Genomic DNA, 24,942 nt, shown 5'->3' on the forward strand with positions numbered 1-24,942 from the left:
AGAGAGAGAGAGAGAAGCAGGCTCCCTGCTGAGCAGAGAGCCCGATGCGGGACTCGATCCCAGGACTCTGAGATCATGACCTGAGCCGAAGGCAGCGGCTTAATCCACTGAGCCACCCAGGCAGACCCCCTCTCTTATCTTTATAATAAACATCCCTCTGCACTTATTTTAACACAAACCGAGTGGATTTATATTCTTACAAACAAATGATCCTTGCATCAAATTCTCAAAAGAAGCACTTGTGATCATGTGTCTTTTCTCTGCTCCAAACACTTGGGAAAACCCCAAGACTAGGTCAATCTATTGTCTGCCTTCTTCAAATATGTCGGAATGGCTGAATCCTGCTAAGGAAGATCAAACAAGTGAACAGATGGGTCCATCACAAATCCATGGCCTCGAGCCCCAACTGTGTGCCAGAAGCCTCCTGCTTCTCTAGTCAACTCTCCTGTTGCCCCTGGTCATCCTGCAGCCACCACCGCATCCTCTAGTCCCAACCGCTGTGGCCTTCTTGAAAGAACCGTCCCTGTGCTTCCCTATCTCGCCTGCCATAAGGATTCCCCTCCAAACATGCCACTGAACATGCTCCAGTAGGGGGTCGATTCCTGCCAGCCTATTACCAAATCCGGAAGCCAATTCTTAGTCCTTCTCTTGTTTCTCAGTATCATTTGACACTGCTGAGACTCACAGCTTAAAATGTTAAATACTAAAAAATGCCTCAGGGTGCCGCACTCTACCGGTTTTTCTTTCTGTGCTTCTGATGTCCTTGCCTGTTGTCTCTTCCTCTAGGAATCCCTTAAATGTTGATGTGCCTTAGGCTTCAGGTCCTGGGCTCCTGTTAATAGGGACACTGGATCTCTGAGGGAGCTTAACTAGGTCTTAAGCCTAACGGTTTTAAGATTAGTATTTCTAGTTCAGTCCTGTCTTTTCAGTGCTTACTGTGAACTTCCACACTTGGACATCTTTCTCATTTAATGCAAAACACCCCAAACACCTCCAAACCAAATCCATCTCACCTCTTCCCTCTTCTCCTTTTCTTGGGTCCACCTCATTACCCCATGTACAAAAACCAGGAACCCAAGCACTGTTTCAACTTACTTCCTCCTTCCACCTTCCTATAAATGTTCACCAAGTTCTATAAATGTTATCTTTTATACATCTCAAGAATTTGTGCACTTTGGCTCTCCCACTGTCCCTATGTGAAATAAGCCATCATCACCTCTCACCTGGATTACTGCAAAGCCTAACATGTGCATGACTGCAGCCTTATCCAAAAATGCAAATCTGATACTATTTGTCCAGTGTATCATCACTTAGGACCAAGTAAACATGCTTTGTTGTTACTTCTACACAAAATCTAGGTGCTGAGTCAGTAACAAGGCTTACTCTGACTCACAAACCTTTTTTGGTAGTATATCTCATATGAATTTAAAATGAACATTTCACTTGTATTAATATGGTCATACTTTATGAACTGTCCCCTTACAATTAAATAATTGTAAAATTATTCTAAAATTTAGAAGTCATAGTTGCCCCAAGACTAAGGAGTGAAAAGGAAGCACATTTAGACTTTCTTTCAGAGACCGTCCTCTTTCTCCCCATCTTGACTTAAACAACTTTCCAGAACTTCCCATTGTTTTCATTAATGCTTTAAATATTATTTTAGATAATTAAACATACATAATCATACACAATCATGCATCTATATCATGTACAAACATATTACTAAGGTATATACACATACATTAATACACACTAATAAACACGTGCTTCATGTTGAACACAATATTATTAAGAGAAGCTTTTCCAAACAAACTGATCATGGGATTAACTTTCAGAGTAAGTGTAAAAACAAACCAAGACAACAACTAAAGAACTAAAACCAAAATGAAAACAAACAAAAGCAAATGCCAGCACCTTGTTTGCCACAGGCTGAGATGGGATATCACCAGCCCTCATGCTCCTGCCTCCCCTCTCCTTCTCAGGCAAAGGAGTGAATTTGTGACCCCCAGTTCTTTAGTCAAAATGGACAAGATCCTCGAGGATGCCATGGGAGCCATGGGAGGAGGATGGTGTCTGACAGACTCAATGTCAAATCCCAGGTGGAACACTAGGATCTTTGGAACCTGAGGCAATTTGCGTGACCTTTCTCGGCCTCGATTTCTTCTGTGTAAAATGGGGAAAATAATACCGAATTCACAGGGTTGTTCTGAGAATGAAGTGAGTTTATGTATGTAAAGTGGTTAGCACAGCACCTAACAAGAAACAAATACTCAACAATGGTATGCTATAATTACTTTCATATTTTTCACCACTCTAGAATTAAAATTACAGATAAAAGAGACAAGAATCTATGCAAAAATGAGATTGTAAAAATCTAGTTATTGGTTGTTTTAATTATATATAGATCAAGCTACACAGAAAATCACTTAAAGAGACTATTCTCAGAACAAGAAGAATAACATGCATTCTACTGGGAGAAAGAAGGAAGCATATTATAGAGTATAACTAAGAAGTGGTATTTTTTATTAAATGTGTGGTCTTTTTTTTTTTTTAAAGATTTTATTTATTTATTTGAGAGAGAGACAGTGAGAGAGAGCATGAGCGAGAAGGTCAGAGGGAGAAGCAGACTCCCCATGGAGCTGGGAGCCCAATGTGGGACTCGATCCTGGGACCCCGGGATCATGACCTGAGCCGAACGAAGGCAGTCGTCCAACCAAGTGAGCCACCCAGGTGTCCCTAAATGTGTGGTCTTAACTGCTCCCTCTACTTTAAGCCTAGAGAAGAGGAGGAAATTATCAGGTATTTTTATTCTTGTTGTTCTTTGGCAAATTAATAACTGAAGTTTTAAAAGTCAAAGAATAAATAAGTTATTTTAAATATTCAGGCAAAATTCTGTTTAAGAAAGAAATATCCAACTGGGGTCTTCTTACATGATGAAGGAAAACTCTAGGATTCATTATATACAAACGTTCTCTCTTATGATCAATAATGTGCTCTGTGCTCCTGGCGTTTGTGAAGGCAGGGTACTCTGGAGTGAAGTAAGGGCCAGGTGACTCACCTCAGGTTGGAGGAAGAGTTGTCCCTCCCTGCCAGTTTAGTTTACCACCTTCAGATCAGCTCTAGAAAGCGCTGTCTGCAAAAATCCCCCAGTGCTTTGCAAAGCCCTAATAACGCTACGGTGATGCCTGAGATTTCAAATCAGTCAAAGGCATTTCTTCCAGAGATAGTCTTCCAGCAATTCCACTGAGAGCCCAAGGCCCACAGATATGCTAACCAATCAGGTAACTAGACAGTTTTCTCCCTTAGGAATTTGAAACCTAGCAGTAAGTGCCCCTCAGGTCAGGGAAAAGGTGATCTGTCTGTGCACAGGTGCTAATGTCTGGAGTTCACAACTCACGCTTCTAGGAAAGCGAGAGTGCGCTTAGTTCTCTGCTGATAAGTACGGTCGGTTCCTGATGATTAAGGGACTAGTCTAACATTTACACCTCTTCCACTCTTCTGTTCTCCACCTTTGTGTCATTAGCTCCACCTCTCTGTGAGAGAAGACACAAAAGGACGGAGGATGATTAACAGCACGGGTAAAAACTATGACAGAAAAAGACGCTAAATTAAGACACCTAAAACTAATACTTGATTTCCCATGGCATATTTGGCTGTAAACTCCTAAACCTCTATTACCGCATTAAAGCCAAAGTAGAGGAGTTAGTTTGAAGCTGTTACTTACCAAGAACACATACATCCAGATTCGTTTTCCTAATGAGAAATCTATAGTTGGTTAATCCAAATCTAGCATTACAGTTTCATAAACTTCCAGTCCCCAAAGAAGTCTCTTCTAAATGCTTAAATTCTAATGTCTTTACCTTATGAAAAGCTGGGGTGTAATTCTCCAGATCACAGGTGGGTGGAGAACTACAACCACACAAGCAACTACACTGAATCCCAGATTTACAGGCAGATTCTAATGGAACTACATTAAAGAAGCATTAAGAAATAGATGAACAGCCTTTCCCCCAAGGGCAGCTGTTTTTAAACCTCTGTATTTTAGTTCATCACACTATGCTCTATCTTGGAATAGGACTCTTTCCTATTTATAAAATTCTTGTCTGTTTGATGTCAATCAATTTTAGAAACATTGACGAGGCTTGGGAAATGCAAGTATCTTTTGATTTTAACTTTTCCTATCTTCCTCACCAGGAATAGCGAGCAGATTTAAAATTCTAAGAATGAAGAAACAGATGGGGGGAGGAGAGGCATAAAAAAAAAAGAGCTAGAGAAAAAGGAGACTAAACACATACTTGTGCTCAGCAAAGAATACTTTTACCTCTCTACATTAATCAGGTTTTATTAAATAAACCCTACTCTGAAATCTAACATGAAATAACTTAAAAATTAAAAATAAAATCATAGGTCAAAATGTTTCTATTATTTTAGGTTGAATCATAAGAACTTAAGCCTAAATTCAGCCAAAATGTTCTTCAGAAAGTCTTTAAGAATATAATGTTCCAATAAAAGGAAGTAAACTTTTAGAACATTAGTTGATGTTCTGTTTCCAAATCTAATCCTCCAGGCATAAACTACAAAGTTAATAAAGAGCAGATTAAAACCAACCAAGAACAAATTATTAATTCCGTTTTTCCATTTCACTCTTCAATTCTTGTTTTAAATGCAGTAGGAATCTCTGCTGCAGACAGTTAAAGCTGCAGCAGCTCTAATAATCAACGGATCTTATCACAAAGGGTGTAGATACTTTCTAAATGAAAGCACCATATGCCTAATTACTGAGCTAAATTTATACATGTAGCTATCTCTGAATGAAACATTTTCAGCCTTTCGGCTCACAGAATATTTCTTTTCATGCTCTTAAGGTATTTCTCCAGATTTCATTCTTCTCCTTTTTTCCCCTCTCCCCCAGTCTGAGTGTCACATGACACACCAGGCCAGGAAGCCAGAGGTAACTGGACACTGATGAATGGCCACGGTCTCCGTGGTCTTCTCAAAGATGAGCATCCCTTTTATGAGATAACAATTGAAACAAGGCAAAAGAATGCTTACTTTCCTGCTACAGGAAGCAGGAATTTTGGCAACAACAACCAAAGAGGGAGGTAACAGCAGGAAATACAAGCTAGTATTGGTTAATGCAACAATATTGCAGCCAAAGCTTCCTTTTCTTTCTTGGAAATGACTTTTCAAATCCACTTACTTACCGACAACCCCTTTCTCAACAAAAGTCAGAGCTTATTAATCTGAACAATCCCTAGTCACTGATAAATAAATACTATTTATTGAATAATGAATGCTATGTGCCAGGTATTATGCTGAGAAATTCACATGTATTTCCTACTTCAATTCTCAGAATGAGAATTGCACAAAGAGAAATGTTAGCTCCATTTCACAGGTGTCAGAAGGGAGGCTCAGAGGGTTTGTCTCTGTCACAGTGCCTCACAATCTGACTAGAATTTTGGTGATATACTTAAATCATTTCCCAATTTGGTTACATTTAAGACAAACTGCCTTCCATTGTTATATTCTGGGCTGTGAACCTATGGTATAGAAAAAGGTGTCTCCACCCTTAAGGGGTTAAACATCTAGTTGAAAGATAACATATATGTCCATGAAATTAGCAACCCACAGGGCAGAGCCAGAAATAACAAATGCCGTGGCAATTTGGAAAAGGGAGAGAGATCAGTAAATGTTGGGACTGTGAGAAAGGGCTTGGAGGACCTGGATGCTGAGCATGTAAGAGGACATTCCAATTGAAAGGAATAAACTAAACAAGGCAAAGCCCTTAATTAGTTGTGTTTTGGAGGTGGTAACTATGCAAATTTAGCTCAAACAGTTTAGTTTAGTTTAGTTTAACTAAAGCTAAAGCCCCTTCTTATTTAAGAGCTATGAATCAAGAAGCAGACTGAGGCCAATTTAGAGAAGACCATGATTGCCAGCCTAAGGAAGGAGACTTCTTCATTCTAGTACAATGTTTTTCACACTCTAGTCACTGGACCAGCCATATTAGTCACGTGGGAACATGTTAAAAATACAAATTCTGGGGCCCATTCAGATCTACTAAATCAGAAACTCTGGGGGCAATGCTCAGCAATCTATGTGCGTTAACCTGTCCCCCACAGGATTCTGAAGCTGGCTGAAGTCTGAATCCCTACTCCATAGGAAAAACCCCGGGGATAGGGGACTTGAGAGAAGTGGTATTTTAGGAAAACTAATCTAATAGTGATCTACAGAATGAATTGGAAAAGGGACCATTTACAAATTCATAAAATTCACAGAGCTTCTAAAATGCAATTATTTACATGAGACAGCCTTTTTCAGGAGCTACAAAATATTTAATTGGGAAACAGAAGACCAAGGTTCTTTTCCAAAATATCACACCTTCTTACAGAGAAAATTTTTATTAGATTCTAATTTCTCTAGTGGAAAATAACCCCTAACTTATTACTTTTCATTTCGGTGTGGTACTGTAAACATTACTTATAAAAACATCATTGTCTCAAAAATATTTGCTGGGGAGGGGAGCAGAGGGTGACCCAAACCAACTTTAATTAGGTGTCTCATGTATAAAAATATTCAATTAAGTGTTGACTTTCAAAGGAATATCACAAGTATCTACATTTATTTCACTGATGTCACATCTGCCCAAAAGATTTTTTTATGGACAACCTGCACAGCCAGTTTACGAGTCATATAAGAAAATGAACACAGTTTTTCATTTTATAAATCATTGTGAAAACAACTTTAAAATGGGAAAAGGTGTTTCCTATGTTGATTGATCTCTATTCACCAGATCTGGTTCTGAATGAATTTGACTATTATAAAATAGGAAGCTTTCCCTCAAAAGACAATGGCTTGTAGCCTATGAGGATACACAGAAGGAGCTCCAAAGATGAGTGGACCCCATTTTTGGATTCTGTAATTATATCAAGTGGGGGTATGTGTGTCACACTCAACCTGAATAACTCCTCTTGGTATGTTTGCTTAAATAAGCACATTCATTCAACAAATATTTATTGAGTCCTATTATGGGCAAGGCCCAGGGTTAACTGACCCACTGGATGCATGATGGGGAAGCTCTTTATCTTGCTCTCAACATGGTAGTCCTGGAAGAGATTCAGGACTCTGAAGAGCTGACATTACAGAGATTCTGTACTTTTGGTGGGAGAGAAAACAAATACTTCTAACCTGTGCTATGACTTTATCTTATTACTGATAGAACACTTAGTAGATCATAATTTTTATTCACCCTAACTGCTAAAGCAGCTTAACATGGTAGTTAATAAATCATCTTCACTTTTTTATGCTCCTCAAATTGCCCAACCCGTCCAGATTCCTTTTTGTTGGTGGTGGGTTGTTTTTAAGCTACTGAGTTCTTCATCATGCATTCTAAGCCAAGTAACCCCTAGGAGACATAAATAATGAAGACTAACCAAAATGCTTAATATAAGTAAATGTACACAATGTATTAAATACACACCAATTACTACATAAAGTTCCTTTTACACTTAATAAGAATGCCTTATAAAATTGCTGACTTGGGCTAATAACTCCTGAAAAACACAGTATGTCTGTTGAAGCATTTCTAATTACGAGATGAAAACCTGTAGTTGACTAGATACATTATAACATTCCACACTGCTAGTTGACTACAAAAATAACATGTCTCAGAGAACAGCATCCTAAATATTCTAAAATTACTATCATCTCAAGCCACAATTTATAAAAATAATATAGTACATTTATGTCAATCGTTATTCCCCGTGTTAACACAGTCTCAAAGCCAAATTTAAAGAGTTCTGGCATTTGGCAGACTTTTATGAATTAACCAAGGTCAGAATAAAAATACATTTTGAAATGTGAAGCTCCTCACTATCTTAAAAATGCCTGAATAAAAAGACATTATTTGAAGGAGTAGCAAAAAAATAAAATAAAAGCCCAAACCTCATAAACAAATCATGCTTTTTTTATTCTCAAGATACCTTAAACAAAATGCATATTTATCATAATTAAAACACTAAAGGCCTCTAACACATGACATAGAATGTAATTTTTCTTCTGTAAGAATTCATCTTTGTAAGACTTGCTATTTTCTGGCATCATAAAATCACTTCTGAAATTCTATTTGGAGTATTTTTTATCTTCAACTCTAAACTTAAAATATTAGGAAACCAACCTGATGAATTCTATAAAAAAGAAGGATCCCTCCCACCTTCCCCAGATCTTCAGAGAGGTCAATACTTTCCTCAAATATATGATGCAAAAGCCCAACTATAACCTAACAATGACTATGAGCTGAAGGGGGCTGGATGGGTCTTAGCTGAGGTGTTTGGTAAGTACTCCTATCAACAAAGAGTACTTTTTATCCTAAGTGACCAACTCAGGGAAGAAGCAAATTTTGTGTTAAGGTTTTTTTTTTCCCCTTTTAAATAAAATGCTGTCTATCACTTTACGGGCCCTTGCCTCCTTTGCAAGCCCCTATGTCCCATCAGCTGGCTTATTAGATCCATCTTCTCCAATAGACACCCCACTCCTTAGGTGTCCATGCTTTGCCTTTTCCCCAAATTCTGCCCCTTTAGTAACTTCCTTGTTCTATCCAACTCACAATGAGGAAATGCAACTAGTCAACCAACACAGAAGAAAATGTTGCTCTAAGAAAAGCAAACTAAATATACAGGAAACTGTTTCATCACCTATGAAATTTACAAAAACTTAATAGACTACATTCACTATATTACAAGAGAAAGTATAAACTGTTTCTGAAAAGTAATACCTCAAAATGTACTGTGATCCTTTGACCCATTCATTTCCTCTTTCAGGAACTTAAGGGGAAATCCTCCTTAAGGGGTGGCGGTGGGGGGAGTCAGGGCAATGAAAAATAAGATGGAAACCTAATGGACAAAGGTGTTTATCTAATCATATTTTTTCAAAAACAAAAAACTGGAAATGACCTAAATGTGCAGGTCCAAGGGAATGGTTAAATAAACTGTGATGCTTGTACTTCACACATTAGGCTGTCATAAAATGACACTTCCAAAGAAAATGAAAAAACACGTATGTATAGTGTGGTTATATCTGTGGGGGGAAAACCCCCTACATGTTGGGGTGGCGTAGTGTTGGGTTACCTGTGACTAAGTGATAGGGATATGAAGGATATATTTTTCTTTTTTCAATTTCTGTGTATGTTCAAAATGGTTCTTCCTAAGCCAGCATTGGTTTGCAATGAAATAAGACAATGAAAGACACTTCCTTCTTCTACAAACCTATTCTCACCCTTGCTAAGACAAATCTCAAAGTATAATAATTTCTACTGGGCAACTTGAGTGATACACTTTTAACAGCAGCTTTAAGAAGTAATACATCAACAAAAGGGAGGCACGGATGGTGAAATTTCAGGCAGCTGGGAATGAGATTTTGCCACTAGGAACACATGCCTGGGCTTCCTTAATCATTCTATGGGACTGTCCTTTTGCCTTATGCCCTGATAGAGATACAGTGAGGAAACACACCCTTTGAGCAGCTCCAGCACATATTCTTGTGAAAGGGGAACTAGGGTCAGACAATCATGCCCAAACATCAGTTCAGGGAAGCTGGACTAAGGCTGGACTTGACCACCTCTAGCATGGGCTAAGCCCTCAACCCCTCTATCCAGGAGCCCTTTGGTCCCTTAAAAGAATTAAGTGTTCCTCACAGGACTTTGGAAAGACAATTCAGTGAGAAAGGACAAGGCAGATAAGAGTTTCCAGTAGTCCCTGCATGGCCTGAATTCGCTCATCCCCACAGTTGTTCACAGGTCTGTGTCCACACCCCACAGGCACACTTTTCCTCATAACCCCTATAATGTCAGCAAATAGGCATGCCCGCCAATACTGCGGCAGAGATGCTGACAGTGCCTGCGGTGCCGTTATCAGACCGTCCGAGGAAGCTGGCGAGCTTCCCAGCTTCTCACCCGCTCTTCTACGCTTCCTCTCCCACCCAGCGCCCTCCCGGGAAGGACTGGGGGCAGACAGTCCTGTGGGAGATCCACATACAACAGCGTGAAGATGTGCAAATTAAAGTCACTGTAATAAAGCTTGCATGTCACTTAACGGAAAGGCCGTAGAGCAAGCGTGAGGAGAACACAGTGGGGCAGGTCAGGACGGGCCTTTGATAAGCTTAATAACCAGGGAGACAGACTGACAGAAAAAAGGAAGTGAGGGAGGCATTCTAGTTACAAAAGACAAGTGAATACAAAGGATGGTGGGCTTTTAAATTTTATTATCTCTGTTCTGGATTATCTGCAGGACTGCTGGGCTCTAATGTACCTAAAGCAATTGCCAGAGGATTCAAGAGGCAAAGGAGGGCTGTGCCTTTTAAATGCTCTTAAACCATAATCTCATTTGGTTTTCTTTCAAGTACCTGAAGATCACACAAGTCTTTATCAGGACCCAGTGTGGGTAGGGCAGTGAGGCCCCTTCTTCAGAGCCAAGGAATTGGCCAGTCTTGCTTTCTCAGGCAATACCTCACTAAGCAAGGATGTTCCTCTCCCTTTAGAATGGTCTCAAGGGGCTTCTCACTGCTGGCCTGCCATTCAGAGTTGAGGAGGAGGGAGGGCTAGGACAGCCAGCCTCCAAAACGTATGTTCTCATTAGAGTCAAGAAATCACAGGCCAAGTGTGGCCTTCAGGCTACAAGGCAGTTCCCAGCTCTGAAGTTAGTGCATTGGGGAATCTCAGGAAGTCACAGCTCGCTGGGCCCTGTGTCTCACATGGAAAATGAAGACCAGGCTTCAGGATCTCAGAGGTCTTTCTGGGCCCAAAACCCTAATAAATCTCAATTTGTGGCTCTCAAAGAAGGGCAAAATCTTGGAGTTACAAAGTACAATTGATCGATGTGAATTTTGATTATTAGATGATAGAATGCACTCTGACTATAGAATTGATCATAATTAAGTATACTTCTGTCAAGTTTGGAGTAATTTTTTTTCTCATTTCTTAAAAATATTCCTCCAAAGATAAAACTGGTGAAAAAGCACTTTCCTCAATTTCCCTTTCTATTTTGGGGAACGGAGTCAATGCCTAAGGAGTCAATACCTTGAGTCAATGCCTCAAGCACTGTGTTTCCTCTGAGAAGGAGCCACTTCAGGAACGGGCACATCTGATTACGAGAAAGAGACCAAGTCTCAAATATTTGAAGTACAGAAGCTGAAGAAGTATACCATTTTAGAGAGACCTAAAGTTTTTTTTTTTTTTGGAATTTGGAAGGTAGCAGAGAAAATCAGAGTTGACAGTAACACAATAAAATCATAGCTGTCTGGAAAGATCAACTTGATGATCTGGAAATGTATTCTTTTGAGCACCAAACGTGATTTGAACTGTTTCTGGTAACTTTTTGAGACTTCGTTATCCACTTCCTGATTTACCTAACATTATGAAGCGAAGGAATCTTACATCGATGGTTTTAGGCAGTGGTATTAACAGTAATAATAGCAAGTAGGATTTATCAATCATTCACAGCATGCCTGATACCATTCTACGTGTTGCTGGGGATGACCACACTTAAGCCTTCTGATCTAACAAAATGGGTGCCCACTGTTGTCTTCATTTTACAAATGAGAAAACTGAAGCTCTGAAAGATTCAATCACAACGTGCCTCAGGTCGCTAAAAGGCAGAATTCAGGTTCTGGTCAACTGCCTCCAGACCAGCTCTTCGCACCCAAACAGCACTGCAAGGGGACAGAGCAGGAACAGGCCAGGGTATCCAGACTCTCTCTAGGACCTACTTGGGTGAAGAGAACCGTGCTCCTACGATACAGAGTCCGTAGCTTGTTGTAATTTTTAATGTATGTTTACTTTTTAAATAATGTAGTCCTTTAGGCTAGCCATCAATTCTTCTGTTACATATCATGCAATGTCAAGAGTATGTAGGTTTGTAGTTTCAAAGAGCTCCCCATGCTATCACACTCCTCTTCTCTAAGATGCCTCTCTTCTCCTATCCCTCCTTTTTGCCTCCCCACCTCTCTTTGTAAAGAATGTCCAACTGAATGATTACAAATGTCTCCGCTTCCTGCTAAGATCTTTATCAACAGAAAAAAAAATGTCATATCAAACTTTTCCTGGGTGGCTTTAAAAAGAAGAGGTTTCTAAATCATGCCACTAATCAGGTTTTAAAAAATGACTATAGTTAATGTAATTAAACTAATATAAGGTCAGATTTATAAAATACTGTAGAATTGTGTTTTGTAATCATTCTCCATGAGAGTCTGCAAATAATGAATATGGCCTGTCCATTTATATACTTCTGTGGCATTTTACTTAGGAGGCAAGCCATGTTAAGGCAGTGAGCAGCAGTTCCCAAGGATCTGGCTTCCATCCTCCACTCAACTCTAATGTGATTTCCAGAAAAATCTGTCTCAGTTGTGTCTACTGTAAGATGAGCAAGCTGAGCTATCTCTAAGGACTATACAGAACAAGACTTTATGACTTAGAGCATATGTTTACTTTTAACAATCAGAGAGTTAAAATTTTTATGGCATATTGTTGGTAAAAGAAAAAATCTGCATAGTTTGTATAAAGGATCTTTAAACAGGTTTGGGAGTGAGGGTTAAGCAGGGGCTGGTTAGAGGCAGTTCAAACTACTTAACACTAAGACTTAACACCAGACTGAGAACTGAAGAAAAAGTCATGACTTAATTTTCCCAAAGAAAGAATCTCTTCCTTAAATTACCAAATACCGGTTTCTCCTTTACCCTTTTTGTCTGCTTAGGGGAAAGGCATTTCATAGAATCTCTGGAATCCACGGGGTAGATGTTCCTATTTTGATCAATCAAAACTCACCTTTGACACACACACACACATTTTTATGGTTTTGTAGGTTGTAAAGAACTTGAAAGGTCACACAGGTTCTCTACTGGGCTATGGGCTATAAGCAGGTTCCAGTACAGTTCTGATCTACCCATGTATATTTATCTCTCATCACTCACACTGATCTGTAGGCATTCCTCCCCTCTGACCTTGGGACACATGCTTGAAACTCTTTATTGAAGAATTTGTACTACCATAGCTTATGGAATAATTCAATAGAAATATGTAAGTCTCCCACTGAATTTCAACAAATTCAGATTTCATACAAAGGCACTTACTGTGCATGTGAAATACTAAGAAAATTTTCTCAGGATGGTTTATTTTATGAGCTCACTTAAAAAAATAGAGAAGCATTGACTCAAAAATGCTTTTTTTATCCACTTTTCACACCTGAACTAGGTTCTAAGTCCTATGAATTTTAAGGTACCTGGTAAGAGGAAGACAGAATATTCCTCTCAAACAAATTATCAATAGCTTACTGAAAATTAGGCTGGGCATAATTGATCACCCATTAACAATCTTTTCTTGCTTTCATGTATTAATGTTCAACAGTCAGCATCTACTCTACCACTTAAACTGCTGAAATCTTAATTTATTCATTTACTTATTAAAGAGAAAAAAGTTTTACAAATACTATGACCTAAGAGTGGGGGATCTTGCATTTACCTATTGCCAATGTCAGGTATGTTTCAGCGTAGGGTGAGCAGAACTGGCATAAAAAACTAAAAAACTGGAATAAAAAACTAAAGAATGCTTTGAGAAACCTAAAGACAACTGTGAGCCCCACGGCTGACCAATCCCAAAGCCTTAACTGAGAGACCCAAAGCTGACTGTCAGCCCCTTCACTCCTACCCGTTTAGGTTAGTGGAGATTCCAGTTTGAGAAGGTAAGAATACCCTCTGACAAGTTGTCTTTATCCCCCATTACTCAAGGACTCCCCTTAATTCCAGGAGATGAAAACCAAAATTATTCATCCTCTAAATTAGGATTATGGCTCTACTCCTAAAAAAATCAGTACAAGTTCTTTGTAAAGCTCAAGCCAAAAAACAAAAAAATAAAAGAAAGAAAGAAAGAAAGAAAGAAAAGAAAGAAAGAAAGGAAGAAAGGAAGAAAGAAAGAAAGCAGCTTCTTGATTTTAAAAAAGGGTTAAGGTAGAAGAGGAACCTTTAAAAATTCTACGGTGCTATTTTAACTTCTGCCCTTCATTATTTTAACACTGCTTTTTAAAACTAAGGATAACTTTAGTGCAAATTTTAAAAGATCAAACTCATGATAATGTGTACTATGTATTATAAAATTCAGGGAAATTCCAGAGCTGGTTTATTTACAAAATTTTCATGGGATGGAGCATCTTGATTTCAATTTTAAGTATTACATCAAAGATTTACCATCCATCAAGTTAGTACTGGAAAGCATATAATGGCTTTTTGTGAAAGGAACTAGGCAATGTCCAATTTGAAATTACAGTGGTCTCCTCTAGGCACAGATTTGTTAAGAATTTACCAAAGTACCAGTAACACAATTGTGTTGGCAATATAAGAATACTATTAGCTGTCTTTAAACCAAATTTACAAACTTAATGTTCGGCTCAAAAATTAGAGTTTAAGCTCTCAACATATTAGATTTGCCTATACTTTCTAAATTTTAGCTATAAAATTGTTAGTGCATTCAGGTTTGATAGAGAGCCTACGTATATAAAGAGAACTAGAAAACACAGGAACAATAGAGATAAAACCAAAGCAAAGATCCACTGGGCCAGGACAAAGAAGTCCATGGTGGTTCCAGAAACTGAATATAAGTGTGAAGTTGAAGTGCAATGCTCTAGTGCTCTATTCACAATAGGTAGCCACTCTTTCCTTTCTAAAACTGAACATTTTCAGCACAGTTTTAGAATGGCACGAGTTACTTTTTTTTTTTTTTGGTTTACAAAGGAATGCATCTGCCTGAACTAATCTGATGAAAAACCATAATCCATTTCTCCCCATTAGCTTTTGACTAAATACTGAAGCTAATTATGCTAGCTTTTTTTGGGTTCTCACGGCAACATGGAATTTAAAAGAACACATTTAGTTCCACCACTTTATGCAAGACTGGGCAGTTTCAAAACATCTAGAATTTGTACTACATCTAAGATGTTAGCACCACACAAATACAGAAGGCTACATACATTTTCTTTACATGGCTAATTAAGACCTTTTGATTTAGAGAGACAGATAACATGGATCCAATAGAGGCAGACAGGCATACTGTTAATATGCTGTCCTCAATTCCCACTGCTTCTGCTCTTAATGCACTTTTAGTCACTACTGCTTGGTACGGATAGCTTTTCAACATCCATGCATCTCTAGTATTTAAAATAATTTCTTTGGACAACTGTGATCTGCACTAACTGGCAGCTCATAGGAATTCAGGGCATGACATTTGTGAATTGCACTGCTTTAAACTTAAGGGATACATAAACATATAGTTTTAGGGTTAATTTACCTATGGTTTTGTCCGGATATTTTTAAGGAGAATGGGAGATGAAGAGGTGAGGGAAACTGGTGAGAAATAAAGCTTGTTATCCACTTTTCTAGTTTGGTGTCCCTGACAGGATTTCATGGAGAAGGCAATCTGCTAGAGAGAAGTCGGGGGCATAAAATCCATTCCTCCAAGTCTTCTTCTATGCCTAAAGAAGGGTCCCAAAGCAGAAAGGCTGATGGGCTCAAAGGAAGCTATTTGTACAGAACGAAGAAGGCACCGACTTTGTGCCTAGGGTAAATTGAAAGGGGCCCAAATCTACTTTAACCTGCTCAATTACCACTAAACCATATTCATCTGGTCTTAAAGTCACAAATCCCATAGCAATCAAGCTGCCTCCATTCTGTAGGTACTCAAGCTAAACACCTCTTCACGAACTCAAAATTCTGTTTACTCTCTGAAAATGGGAGAATGAGGACTCTTCCTTTCTTGATTACCTACCCAATGTCAAACATAAATTTATTTTCACAGAGGCTCTGACATTTTTAAATGACAAAATATTACTTCCACTTACAACGAATTTTAGAAATCCGAATTAAGATTTGGGATGAAATGCTTTTAATTTGGTTCCTACAGCTCTGGGATTGTGTTAAAATCCAGGCTGGCATAGTTTCACACAGGAGAGTAGGTGTGGAAGGAAGCATGTCCACAAAGAACCTGCTGACTAGTGACAGGAGACTGGGAGGAAGTTCTGGTTTCAAGTCCTTTATCACTAACTGATTCTGGGGCTTTGGGCCCCTCAAATTTCACCTTTAAATTGACAGTCTAAAATGACTTTAGAGGTCCCCCTCAGCTTTAAGCCAGTTAAGTGGCCATATGCTACAGGTGCTAACTGAAAATTATGAGAAATAAACTATGAAAGACTTATCAAAATCCATGTTTGTCTTAGATTAAGCTTGTCATCTTTGTGCTGCTGTGGAGGCAAACCTGTTGCGTCACATAAAATACTCTTTTTCTGACTACACTAGAAATGCAAGAGACAGTCGGCTGGCTTTTTAAATTCTTCATTTTTTAAAATGTAAGCAACAGTGTGCCCCCAAGATAGGAAGTTCTCAGGTTTTACCTCTCTAATCTGTAAGTGCACACAGGATGCCACCTGGCACCTTCAGCCACATGACTGAAGGCCAGGGTGTGCTGGCTGTTAGAACCTTTTGATCCTCTGTGATCAATACTTTGCATTTACATCCAACCTCCATTTCCAGCCCAGTCCAAGCTTCAGTAGGGGGCTGTTTAGGACCCTCATTGTCAATGTTCTCAGGGACGATTAACCCATACAGGCCAGTGAAAGAGGAGGTTTGCACACCACCCCACCTGCCCATGTACTTAATACCTATCTCACGTGGTTTATGCTTACCAGAGCATGCAAATTAAAAGCAACGGGATCCAACCTCAGATCTTAATTGACCACATCTACTGTGATAGTAAAAAAAAAAAAAAAAAAAAAAAGAAAACGAAAGAGCCTTTCACATTGCACCTGGTGGAGGAGGAAAAGCTCTATGCCCCTTTACACTGTAATGTTAGTCTTTAGAGTTTCAAAGGTTTGTCTTTTTCTCCCAGAAGAAGGCTGCCGGGCGGGAGGGGTTTCCAGTACCCAGCACTCACCTCTTTGATCTTTGCCCTCTTCTCACCGATGGCGGCGTCGGCCGGCTCCCTGCCAACCGCCCCGATTGGGGGCACGAAGTCCACCGGGGGCAGCCTCCTGAAGACCGCCTTGTCACGCAGCTGGTCCTGGGCCACCTTCTCCTTCTCCAGCAGGATATCTCTTTGGATCTCCTCGGGCAGCTTCTGCAGGGTCTCCTTGGCTTCCCTGAGAGCCCGCTCGTGGTTTTCGCGGATCCTGGCCAAGTTGTCCTCCAGCGCGGCCGCCGGGTCCCCGGGCGCACCCTCCTCGCCGCGCCTGGCTCGCCCATCTGCCGCGTCCTCAGCACGCGTCCCGGGCCCGGGTTTATGGTCGGCGGCCGACTGCAGGGCGGGGCTGGAGTGGAACAGGACCCCGCTGAGCAGCTTGGAGGAGTCGGGCAGGAAGAAGATCGCCCCGAAGCAGAGCGTGATGAAGGCGCTGAACACCAACAGCAGCACGAACTTCTCTGTCAGGCGGAAGGCGGCGGGGCCGGATCCCTTCCTGCCGCCGCTGCCACCGCCGCCGAGCCCCCCGCCCAGGCCGCCGCCCAGGCCGCCGCCCGCTGGGCTGCTGAAGAGCGGCAACAGGCCCCCCACCGGCATCCCTCCAGTCGCGGCGGCCGCTGGGGTGCCCGCTGTCCAGTGGCCCTGCGCCGCGCCGCTCAGCAGCCAAACTTCGCCGCCGCCCGGCGTCAGCGGCTGCGGGCCTGGGTCCTGCGCATCCAGGCCGCCCGAGCCCCTGGGCTGGGCTGCAGGTATGCCCTGGGGAAACAACTCTTCTGTGGGTCTTCTCCCACGGGCAGTTCCTTTGGCAAACAAGCACGCGCGACAGACCGCTGGCCGCAGCCCCTGCGGGGAAAGAAACAGTAAAATGTAGTAATTACAATGATGGTGATAAAGTTTCCAGCGGGTCTCCGCCCTCCGACTGCCGTGCAAGCCGCCGGGACAGCCCCTCCAAGCGCGGAGTCGGGAGTCTGGCTCCCGGCACCGCCCTCGGAGCTCACTCTTTGGACTTGGGGTTAAGTTTTCTGGTCCCAGGGGACGGGGTGTCCTGAGCACACCTGGAGCAGGGCCGCGTGCGGGCACCTCCTGGAGAGAGCAACGCACCTCTGGGGCAGGAGGGACGCAGCGCGGGTCGCGGGGCTAGTCAACTTCGCCAGCTCCCCATTTTGGAGCTGGGACTAGCTGCTACTGCTTCCCAGGGGGCGGCTGAGCGCGCAGCCCCGCAGCCCTGGTCGCCGCTCGGCTGGGCTAGCGCGCCGACCCGCGGGCGAGTAGGAGCGAGCAGGGCAGCACGCCGCCCTCCTCCACCGCCCCGAGAGCACTAATACCACTGCCGGTCTCCGGGCGTTCGGAAACGAGGGCGGTGACGCGTCCAGAGAGTGATGGCGTGGCCGGGCCAATCACGCCCCGCTCAGGGACCCGCGGGGGCGGAGCCGAGGCGGAGAGGGGGCCGCGCGGGGCGGGGAGTTTACGGGAAGCGCAACCTCGCAGGGGCCCGGCCGGGGGCGGGGAGGTCGCGGTCTGGGAGGCTGGAGGCCGGCGGGAGCGGAGGTAGAGAGGCCGTCCAGACCCGCGCCGGAGGCCCTCCAGGGCGCGAGGAGGCGGGTTGGGTTCGGGGTCCGGGAGTGTACCCTGCGCGGTCCGCGGGCCCGGGTCGCAGGGGCTCGTTGGCCTTGGGTGGCTGGGGAGGCGCCCAGACTGACGCAGGACCTCCCTGCCGCCCCCTGAGACTCGTCCCCCAGGCCGTGAGAGGCCCGCTTCGGGGAGTCCCGCGAAGGGCAGGTCTCGCTGAGAATCGTCCGACGCTGGGTCGTTCTGAACGGGTCTTTTCTCCAGTTCCCTCTTTTTAGCCAAGACGGGGATTCCCCCGGTGCCTGGTAGCAGTCCAACCAAAAGTCCCCCGTAGAGATGCTGCGATCGGAAAGCATTTGAACTCTTGAGTCTAACATCCTTTTACGTCCTAAGATACTCATCGTTTTGTGGTTGCTTAGGATGCTTCTTCCTCTGCATCCTTTCCCCACCCACTTGAAGAAAAAAGTTGTGTACCTCCCCCACCCACTCCCACTTTCAAAATTCATTTATCTCATAGAAGTTGGTCAAATTTTCCATTTAAAGAAGACAGTTTTATGCCATAGCTTCAAGTAATAAATTTGAACACTGTTGAAATTAAGTCTTGGATGCAATCACTTTCAGGGAAATAAGGACTTGGTCCAACAGAGATTGTTTTCAAGACAGCATTATTTTCCAAAATGTGTTTGTAATTTCCCTGCTGCTCTGGGAAAAAAACAAAACAAAAACAAAACAAAAAAAAAAATAAAGAAAGAGAGAGAGGAAGGAAGGAAGGAAGGAAGAAAAAAAGAAAAAAGAAAAAAAAGGGGGGGTTATCAGTAAAAAGTTGACTACTGAATTCTTATTTCTGAAAGCTAGTTTGTAGCAGCCTTATCCTATGCCTCCCCCGTCTCTGGAAATTTTTTGATTTCCAGTGATTTTAACTCTGCTTCTGCTTGCCATTTTTAAAACAAAGGAAACAGCTGGCAGTTTACAGGAAGGTGCCTACAATACGGTTGTTTCAGGTGTAGACTCTATGAGAAAATACAAAATTAAATAAAAAATCCTTATTACAGTTTTCATTTAGCTGTTCATTTAAACCATCATTATTTGTTGTATATTTGTTTTGTATAAAATGAGTCATACCCCCAACCTTTCTGTTAATAGGAAATTGTTGTTTGATAAAACTGACCTTATGGCTTGGTTATTCTGATAACTGCTATGAAATTCTATGCCCAGAAGAGTGCAGCATATCCAAGCAGGGTAACAAAGTTTAGAAGGATGGAAAAAAGAAAACAACAAATTTTTTAAAGTTAAATGATGGAAATTTTTATTTCAAACTATATTTGCAAGTTGTGGATAGGCTGAAAAGTTTGAATCAGTGTGAAATAATATTGTTTATTTTCAACAGCTTTAAAATTCAGTTACCTCATGAATAGAGAGGTAATAATTAGGGTTAATACCCTAAAAGATAATCCCTTTATGATCTTTTCCTGATGATTTATTATTTTAATTATTATGTTTTAGGAATGGAATTATCTCTTAAAGCCACACAAATATTTAGAAACTTTAGTTTAAAAATAGTATACTAAGTATTCCAGAAAGGCAATAAAAACTACTTTTAAGTGTATGTTAAAATGGTGATAAAAAAAAAGGGTTATAGACCTAATTCTACTTCTGGTGCTCTTTAATTTTGATACCAAATCAGTTTGGACATTTAACCTATTGCTTGTAGGGGAAATATTCCAAATTTAGCATATGGTCTTAAAGATGATTTTTTTCCCTAAAAATTTTAAATTTGATTTATCTATATTGTGTTTACATCTTTTAAAGTGACTGTCCTGTTTATTTCTGTTCCCCTTTATGAAGGTTACTTTAAGATCACTTTATTAATACCTGTATTTCTTATAAAACAGATTTATTATGAGTGAAGCCTGGCTTTAATGATTTGTTAAACAAGAAATAGCATGGGTGGTTGATTATAGGATATGTTTTAAATGGGGCCAGTCTGTCTTAGGTAGGATGAGAAATATGTGGGAGTGTTCATATCTGGGCTATAGCAAGTTAAAAAAAAATCATAGAGAAGGTATTTGAAGGGACATACCAACTAAATTAACCATGCAAAAACTTTTAAAATAACTACACAAAGCCCTGTATATTCATGGTAAAGAAAGAATATTGGATGGTTAGTAAATTAGAAATTGCATTTTGTTGAAGCAAAATCTGACACTTTGCCTTGATTTCAATACTATAAGCACTTCTCATTTCACAGTTGGAAAAACAATGTTTTATATCTTGAGATAAAGCAAAAATATGGGTGATGGTTCTGATCTCCAAATAATAAAACCTTGACCCTGTCCCATAAATCCATACTCACCCACCACACCTACTTGAATATATGTCATGATTTTTGTGAATACAGTGGTTGTGACAAAGTTGCTGTTTTTTTCTTTATGAATAGTCTAATGCAAACTTAGCAACCTTAGTAATTCTGTGTGGCTTTTCTGTTTAAATACTTGCTGTGTTTTCTGATTTGGCCAGCTAGTTCTGAAGTATGACTTCCTAGTACCTTTTGTAAATTTACCTACAAACCTAATTCTTATTTTTTCCTTTTCCAATGCTTAGATCTGTATCTTCTTTTCATAATTTGTAAATTTTTGTGTTTCAAGATAAAACCGTTAGAATCAAGTAATTTTTTAAAAACTGATTTTGGTTACTGATATCCCCCCAAGGTGCAAAGAAATCCCCAAGTTATTTGGCTGCTTGGATTTTTGTGCTTTTTTTTTTTTAAGATTTTATTTATTTATTTGATAGAGATCACAAGTAGGCATAGAAGCAAGCAGAGAGAGAGGAGGAAGCAGGCTCCCTGCTGAGCAGAAAGCCCGATGGGATCATGACCTGAGCTGAAGGCAGAGGCTTTAACCCACTGTGCCACCCAGGCGCCCCGGATTTCTGTGCTTTTAAAATAATATCTAACAAAGGGTATGTTTAAGTTTTATATTAACATGCCAAAAACTAAATATAGTAATAATTATAAACAGGGTTGGGGGGGATTGACAATGTTTTTATAAAAACTATGGTGAATGACTATTTTATAAAGTTGTAAGTTCCAAAAAATTAAAGTGCAAAAATATTTTTTAATATTTTTGTTTATCTAGAATTTATCTATTATTTCTTAATAATTTATTTATCTAAAAGGTATTAGGTAGAAGTTTATGGAAGAATCCTTTTGAGAATTTGTCTTTGATTTAAAAATAAAAAGTAGGGACACCTGGGTGGCTCAGTTGGTTAAGCGGCTGCTTTCGGCTCAGGTCATGATCCCAGGGTCCTGGGATCGAGTCCCACATCGGGCTCGTTGCTCAGCAGGGAGCCTGCTTCTCCCTCTGCCTCTGCCTGCCACTCTATCTGCCTGTGCTCACTCTCGCTCTCTCTCTCTCTCTCTCTGACAAATAAATAAATAAAATCTTAAAAAAAAATAAAAATAAAAATAAAAATAAAAAGTAATATAACAAAAGAAATACACTTAACATATGTGTGTAAGAGTTAACTACTGAAATTGTCCAACACATTAGATTTCTGATAAAATTTTTCTGTTGCTGGTTTTCTACTTGTCTTCAAATTTCAGGTCAGAATAGGTTTTGACCTTTATTTTTAAAAAAATATAATATATAAAAAAATAGTTCATTGGAACATTAATCATGAATTTTCAATACTTCATTGGGCAACTCTGAATTTTACATGAAGTTTATTAAGATAAGAATTAACCAAAGTTACAAAACAAACGTTAGTAATATTTGTGGTCATTTGAGGAGCTACAGTTACAGCTCTGGTTCTTTTTCTCCCACTCCTCAATTTACTTTGGAACTGGCTATATAATAGATTATTTTTATAAGGACTCCAATCACCTTTGTGGATGTGTGGAAGGGGGTGGTAGGAGGCTGAATCAATGAGACCCCTCTATCCCTGCATGCTCCTGTTGAAACATCTATTTTTGTTTTGAACACTCATTTCATAAATATTAGCAGTCCCCAACTTAAAAACATTGTGTTCCACCAAGTATTTGTACATTAGCTCTTTGGAACTTTCAGAGTGCCTCTTTCCATAGAAACAAAGGTGTAAATGGTGCTGTGGGTTGTAGTCTACTCTACAAAGATCCAAGATGCTAGGGAAGAATGAAATGTTGGAAAAAACACTGTTGCAATGTTAGTAATCAAAGTAGCATTAAATTAGAAAGTGTTTTATTTATCTTGAATGTTGGAGCTTGAGGACAAACATTTATTTGAAAGAAAGGGAGATAGAATGATTTTTTCAGAAAGATTCTAAACCTACTTTCAAGGTCGGAAAGTAAGTTTGTGGAAGTTCTTAGGTAGAGTTTTCTTTCATTACGTGAAGCTTTCTTCTGGTTTTAAGACTTACAAGAATTACTTTTATGATGTTTTTGTTTTTGTTTTGTTTTGACGTGATTAACAAAAGGACTGAAAAAGATAAGTTGGAGATTTTTCTGAGTTAAATGGGCAAAAGTTGGAATGAGAGAGTGATTTATTATAGAGGACATGCCTGTCCTTGGCTGTGTGACCATGCGTGATAAGTTGCCTATCTTCTACATGTCTCATTCTTCATCGGTAACATTGCTATGGCTCTTAGATTAAATGATATAACTAATCTATATCATTTTGTGATATATGTATCTTAGTAATTTGTAGAAATTGGCACAATAGGCATTTGAGAAATTTAATTCAATTTTTCTCTTTCCTTATAAAAGAAATTAATTTCTGGGGTAGTCACAAACAGAGGATTCTTAAAAGGAAGAGCCGGAAAAGTGTGGTAAGCAAGAATTTTAGGATTATGTGGTTCTTCACTTGGTTGTCACTTTTCAACTTCTGTCCTCTATTTAAGTAATATCGATCAGAGGCATTGGGGGAATGGTCTCAGGTTTGGTAGGCAGTGGGTCCTACAAGTGTCTCCACTCTTTATATAAATAGGACAAAAAACTTTGCCAACTAACCAACTTTATAGTTCTTTATGCCTTTAGACAATGTGAATGATGGCAAAGTCTCTAAGTGAGGAGAATGATATTACTGTTCAGTGTTTGAAGAATCAGGAAACCAAAGATTCAGGGCAAAAAAACTGGGCTTGGAATGTCAACAATGACTTTTAGGAGCCCTTATATCTGAAACATTTGAATTTTATGACTTGAGGTGAGTATATTATTTCAACTGAGTGAAATGAAAAGAAAAAGTTTCTTTCTCTGGCCAGAGAAAAATATAAAATGTTTTCTTAGTTTAAATTCATTACATACATTTTTAAAAGAAATCACTTTTTCTTTAAAAAGTTTCACTCTTCATTCTCTGTCCCATAAAAGATCATACACTTTTCCAGAAAAACCAAATAAAGTTAGAAAAATTATAAGACATTATTCTGCCTAACTGAAAATTTTTTCATGAAGTAAAATGAAATGAAACCACATGTGCCTGTTCCTGTTTTGAAGGAATGATCTACAACTATGACATGACAGTACTTGGCTTCCCAATTTCATTGCAAAATAATTGCACTATTTGCACTACATATTCAGACCTTCATATTGTCCTTCAAGGCAGAACTTTGTCTTAGCCCTGGGTTTCTGTAAATGGATAGGAATTCACCTATGGTTCTTTGTCCATTGAACTTACTTTTCAAGTTCACTTGGAACACTCATCTGCAATATATAGATTCATTATGGGCTAAGGTAAAAGCAGATCTGTGTTGCAGGTTGAACAAATTGCATCTACTGAATGTGTAATTGGTAGTCTATTTGTTTAGTACAATTAACACTGGTCGTGACTATGGGAATGAGAGGGACATGTTGAAATTAACATAAGAAAAGTGAAGGGAAGAATTCCAAACCAGTGACCCATATATCTATTAGACTTAATGGTCTGGAACTGGCAGATAGGGTTTCTACAAATTACTAAGCTTAAAATGTGTTGAGTTTGAGATGCTTCATCTCGCTCTTAGATTATAAATAGTTTTTGAACATCCATTGAGATTGTTAAGTTTTCCAGTTTCTCCCAAATATTAAATGGATATAGGCCTTCCACTGTTATGATACTATCATAGCTTGAACAGTAATGAAGAAACAAAATATCAAATGCTTGAACTTGCCATCCATTTTATAGTCTTTATTTTTGCCAGTTTCAGCAAATACCAATTTATAGGTAATCCGTTTCACTTAGAATCTCATCCAGTGTCTTCCCCAACCCCACTTCAAATTATTTCAAAGCAAACTATAGTTGGCCATTTCATTCAGATTTCTTAAAAATTAAGCATTATCATCAAACCCAAGATTACCTCCTTAAAATAAAAAATCCAGTTGGTTCATTTTAAATCAAAGTCTTTCGCTATATTCCATGTGGTTGCTCTTTTTGTTAATT

The 24,942-nt window shown here is 39.9% G+C and overlaps 1 protein-coding gene across 2 annotated transcripts in view; it reads right to left on the bottom strand.

Annotated features, from left to right (window-relative positions):
• Nucleotides 1–17,660, bottom strand: part of LOC111147542 (mannosidase alpha class 1A member 1) — a 189,174-nt gene extending 171,514 nt beyond the window's left edge. For both annotated transcript variants that reach the window (XM_022503631.1, XM_022503632.1), the window contains exon 1: nucleotides 16,964–17,660. In XM_022503631.1, coding sequence (XP_022359339.1) covers nucleotides 16,964–17,584 — 621 coding nt within the window. In that variant the 5' untranslated portion in view covers nucleotides 17,585–17,660. The remainder of the gene's footprint in view (nucleotides 1–16,963) is intronic.
• Between the last annotated feature and the right edge of the window lie 7,282 nt (nucleotides 17,661–24,942).

The sequence above is a fragment of the Enhydra lutris genome, unplaced genomic scaffold, assembly GCF_002288905.1.
Source record: "Enhydra lutris kenyoni isolate GAN:26980312 unplaced genomic scaffold, ASM228890v2 scaffoldscaffold17, whole genome shotgun sequence".
Taxonomy (NCBI): domain Eukaryota; kingdom Metazoa; phylum Chordata; class Mammalia; order Carnivora; family Mustelidae; genus Enhydra; species Enhydra lutris.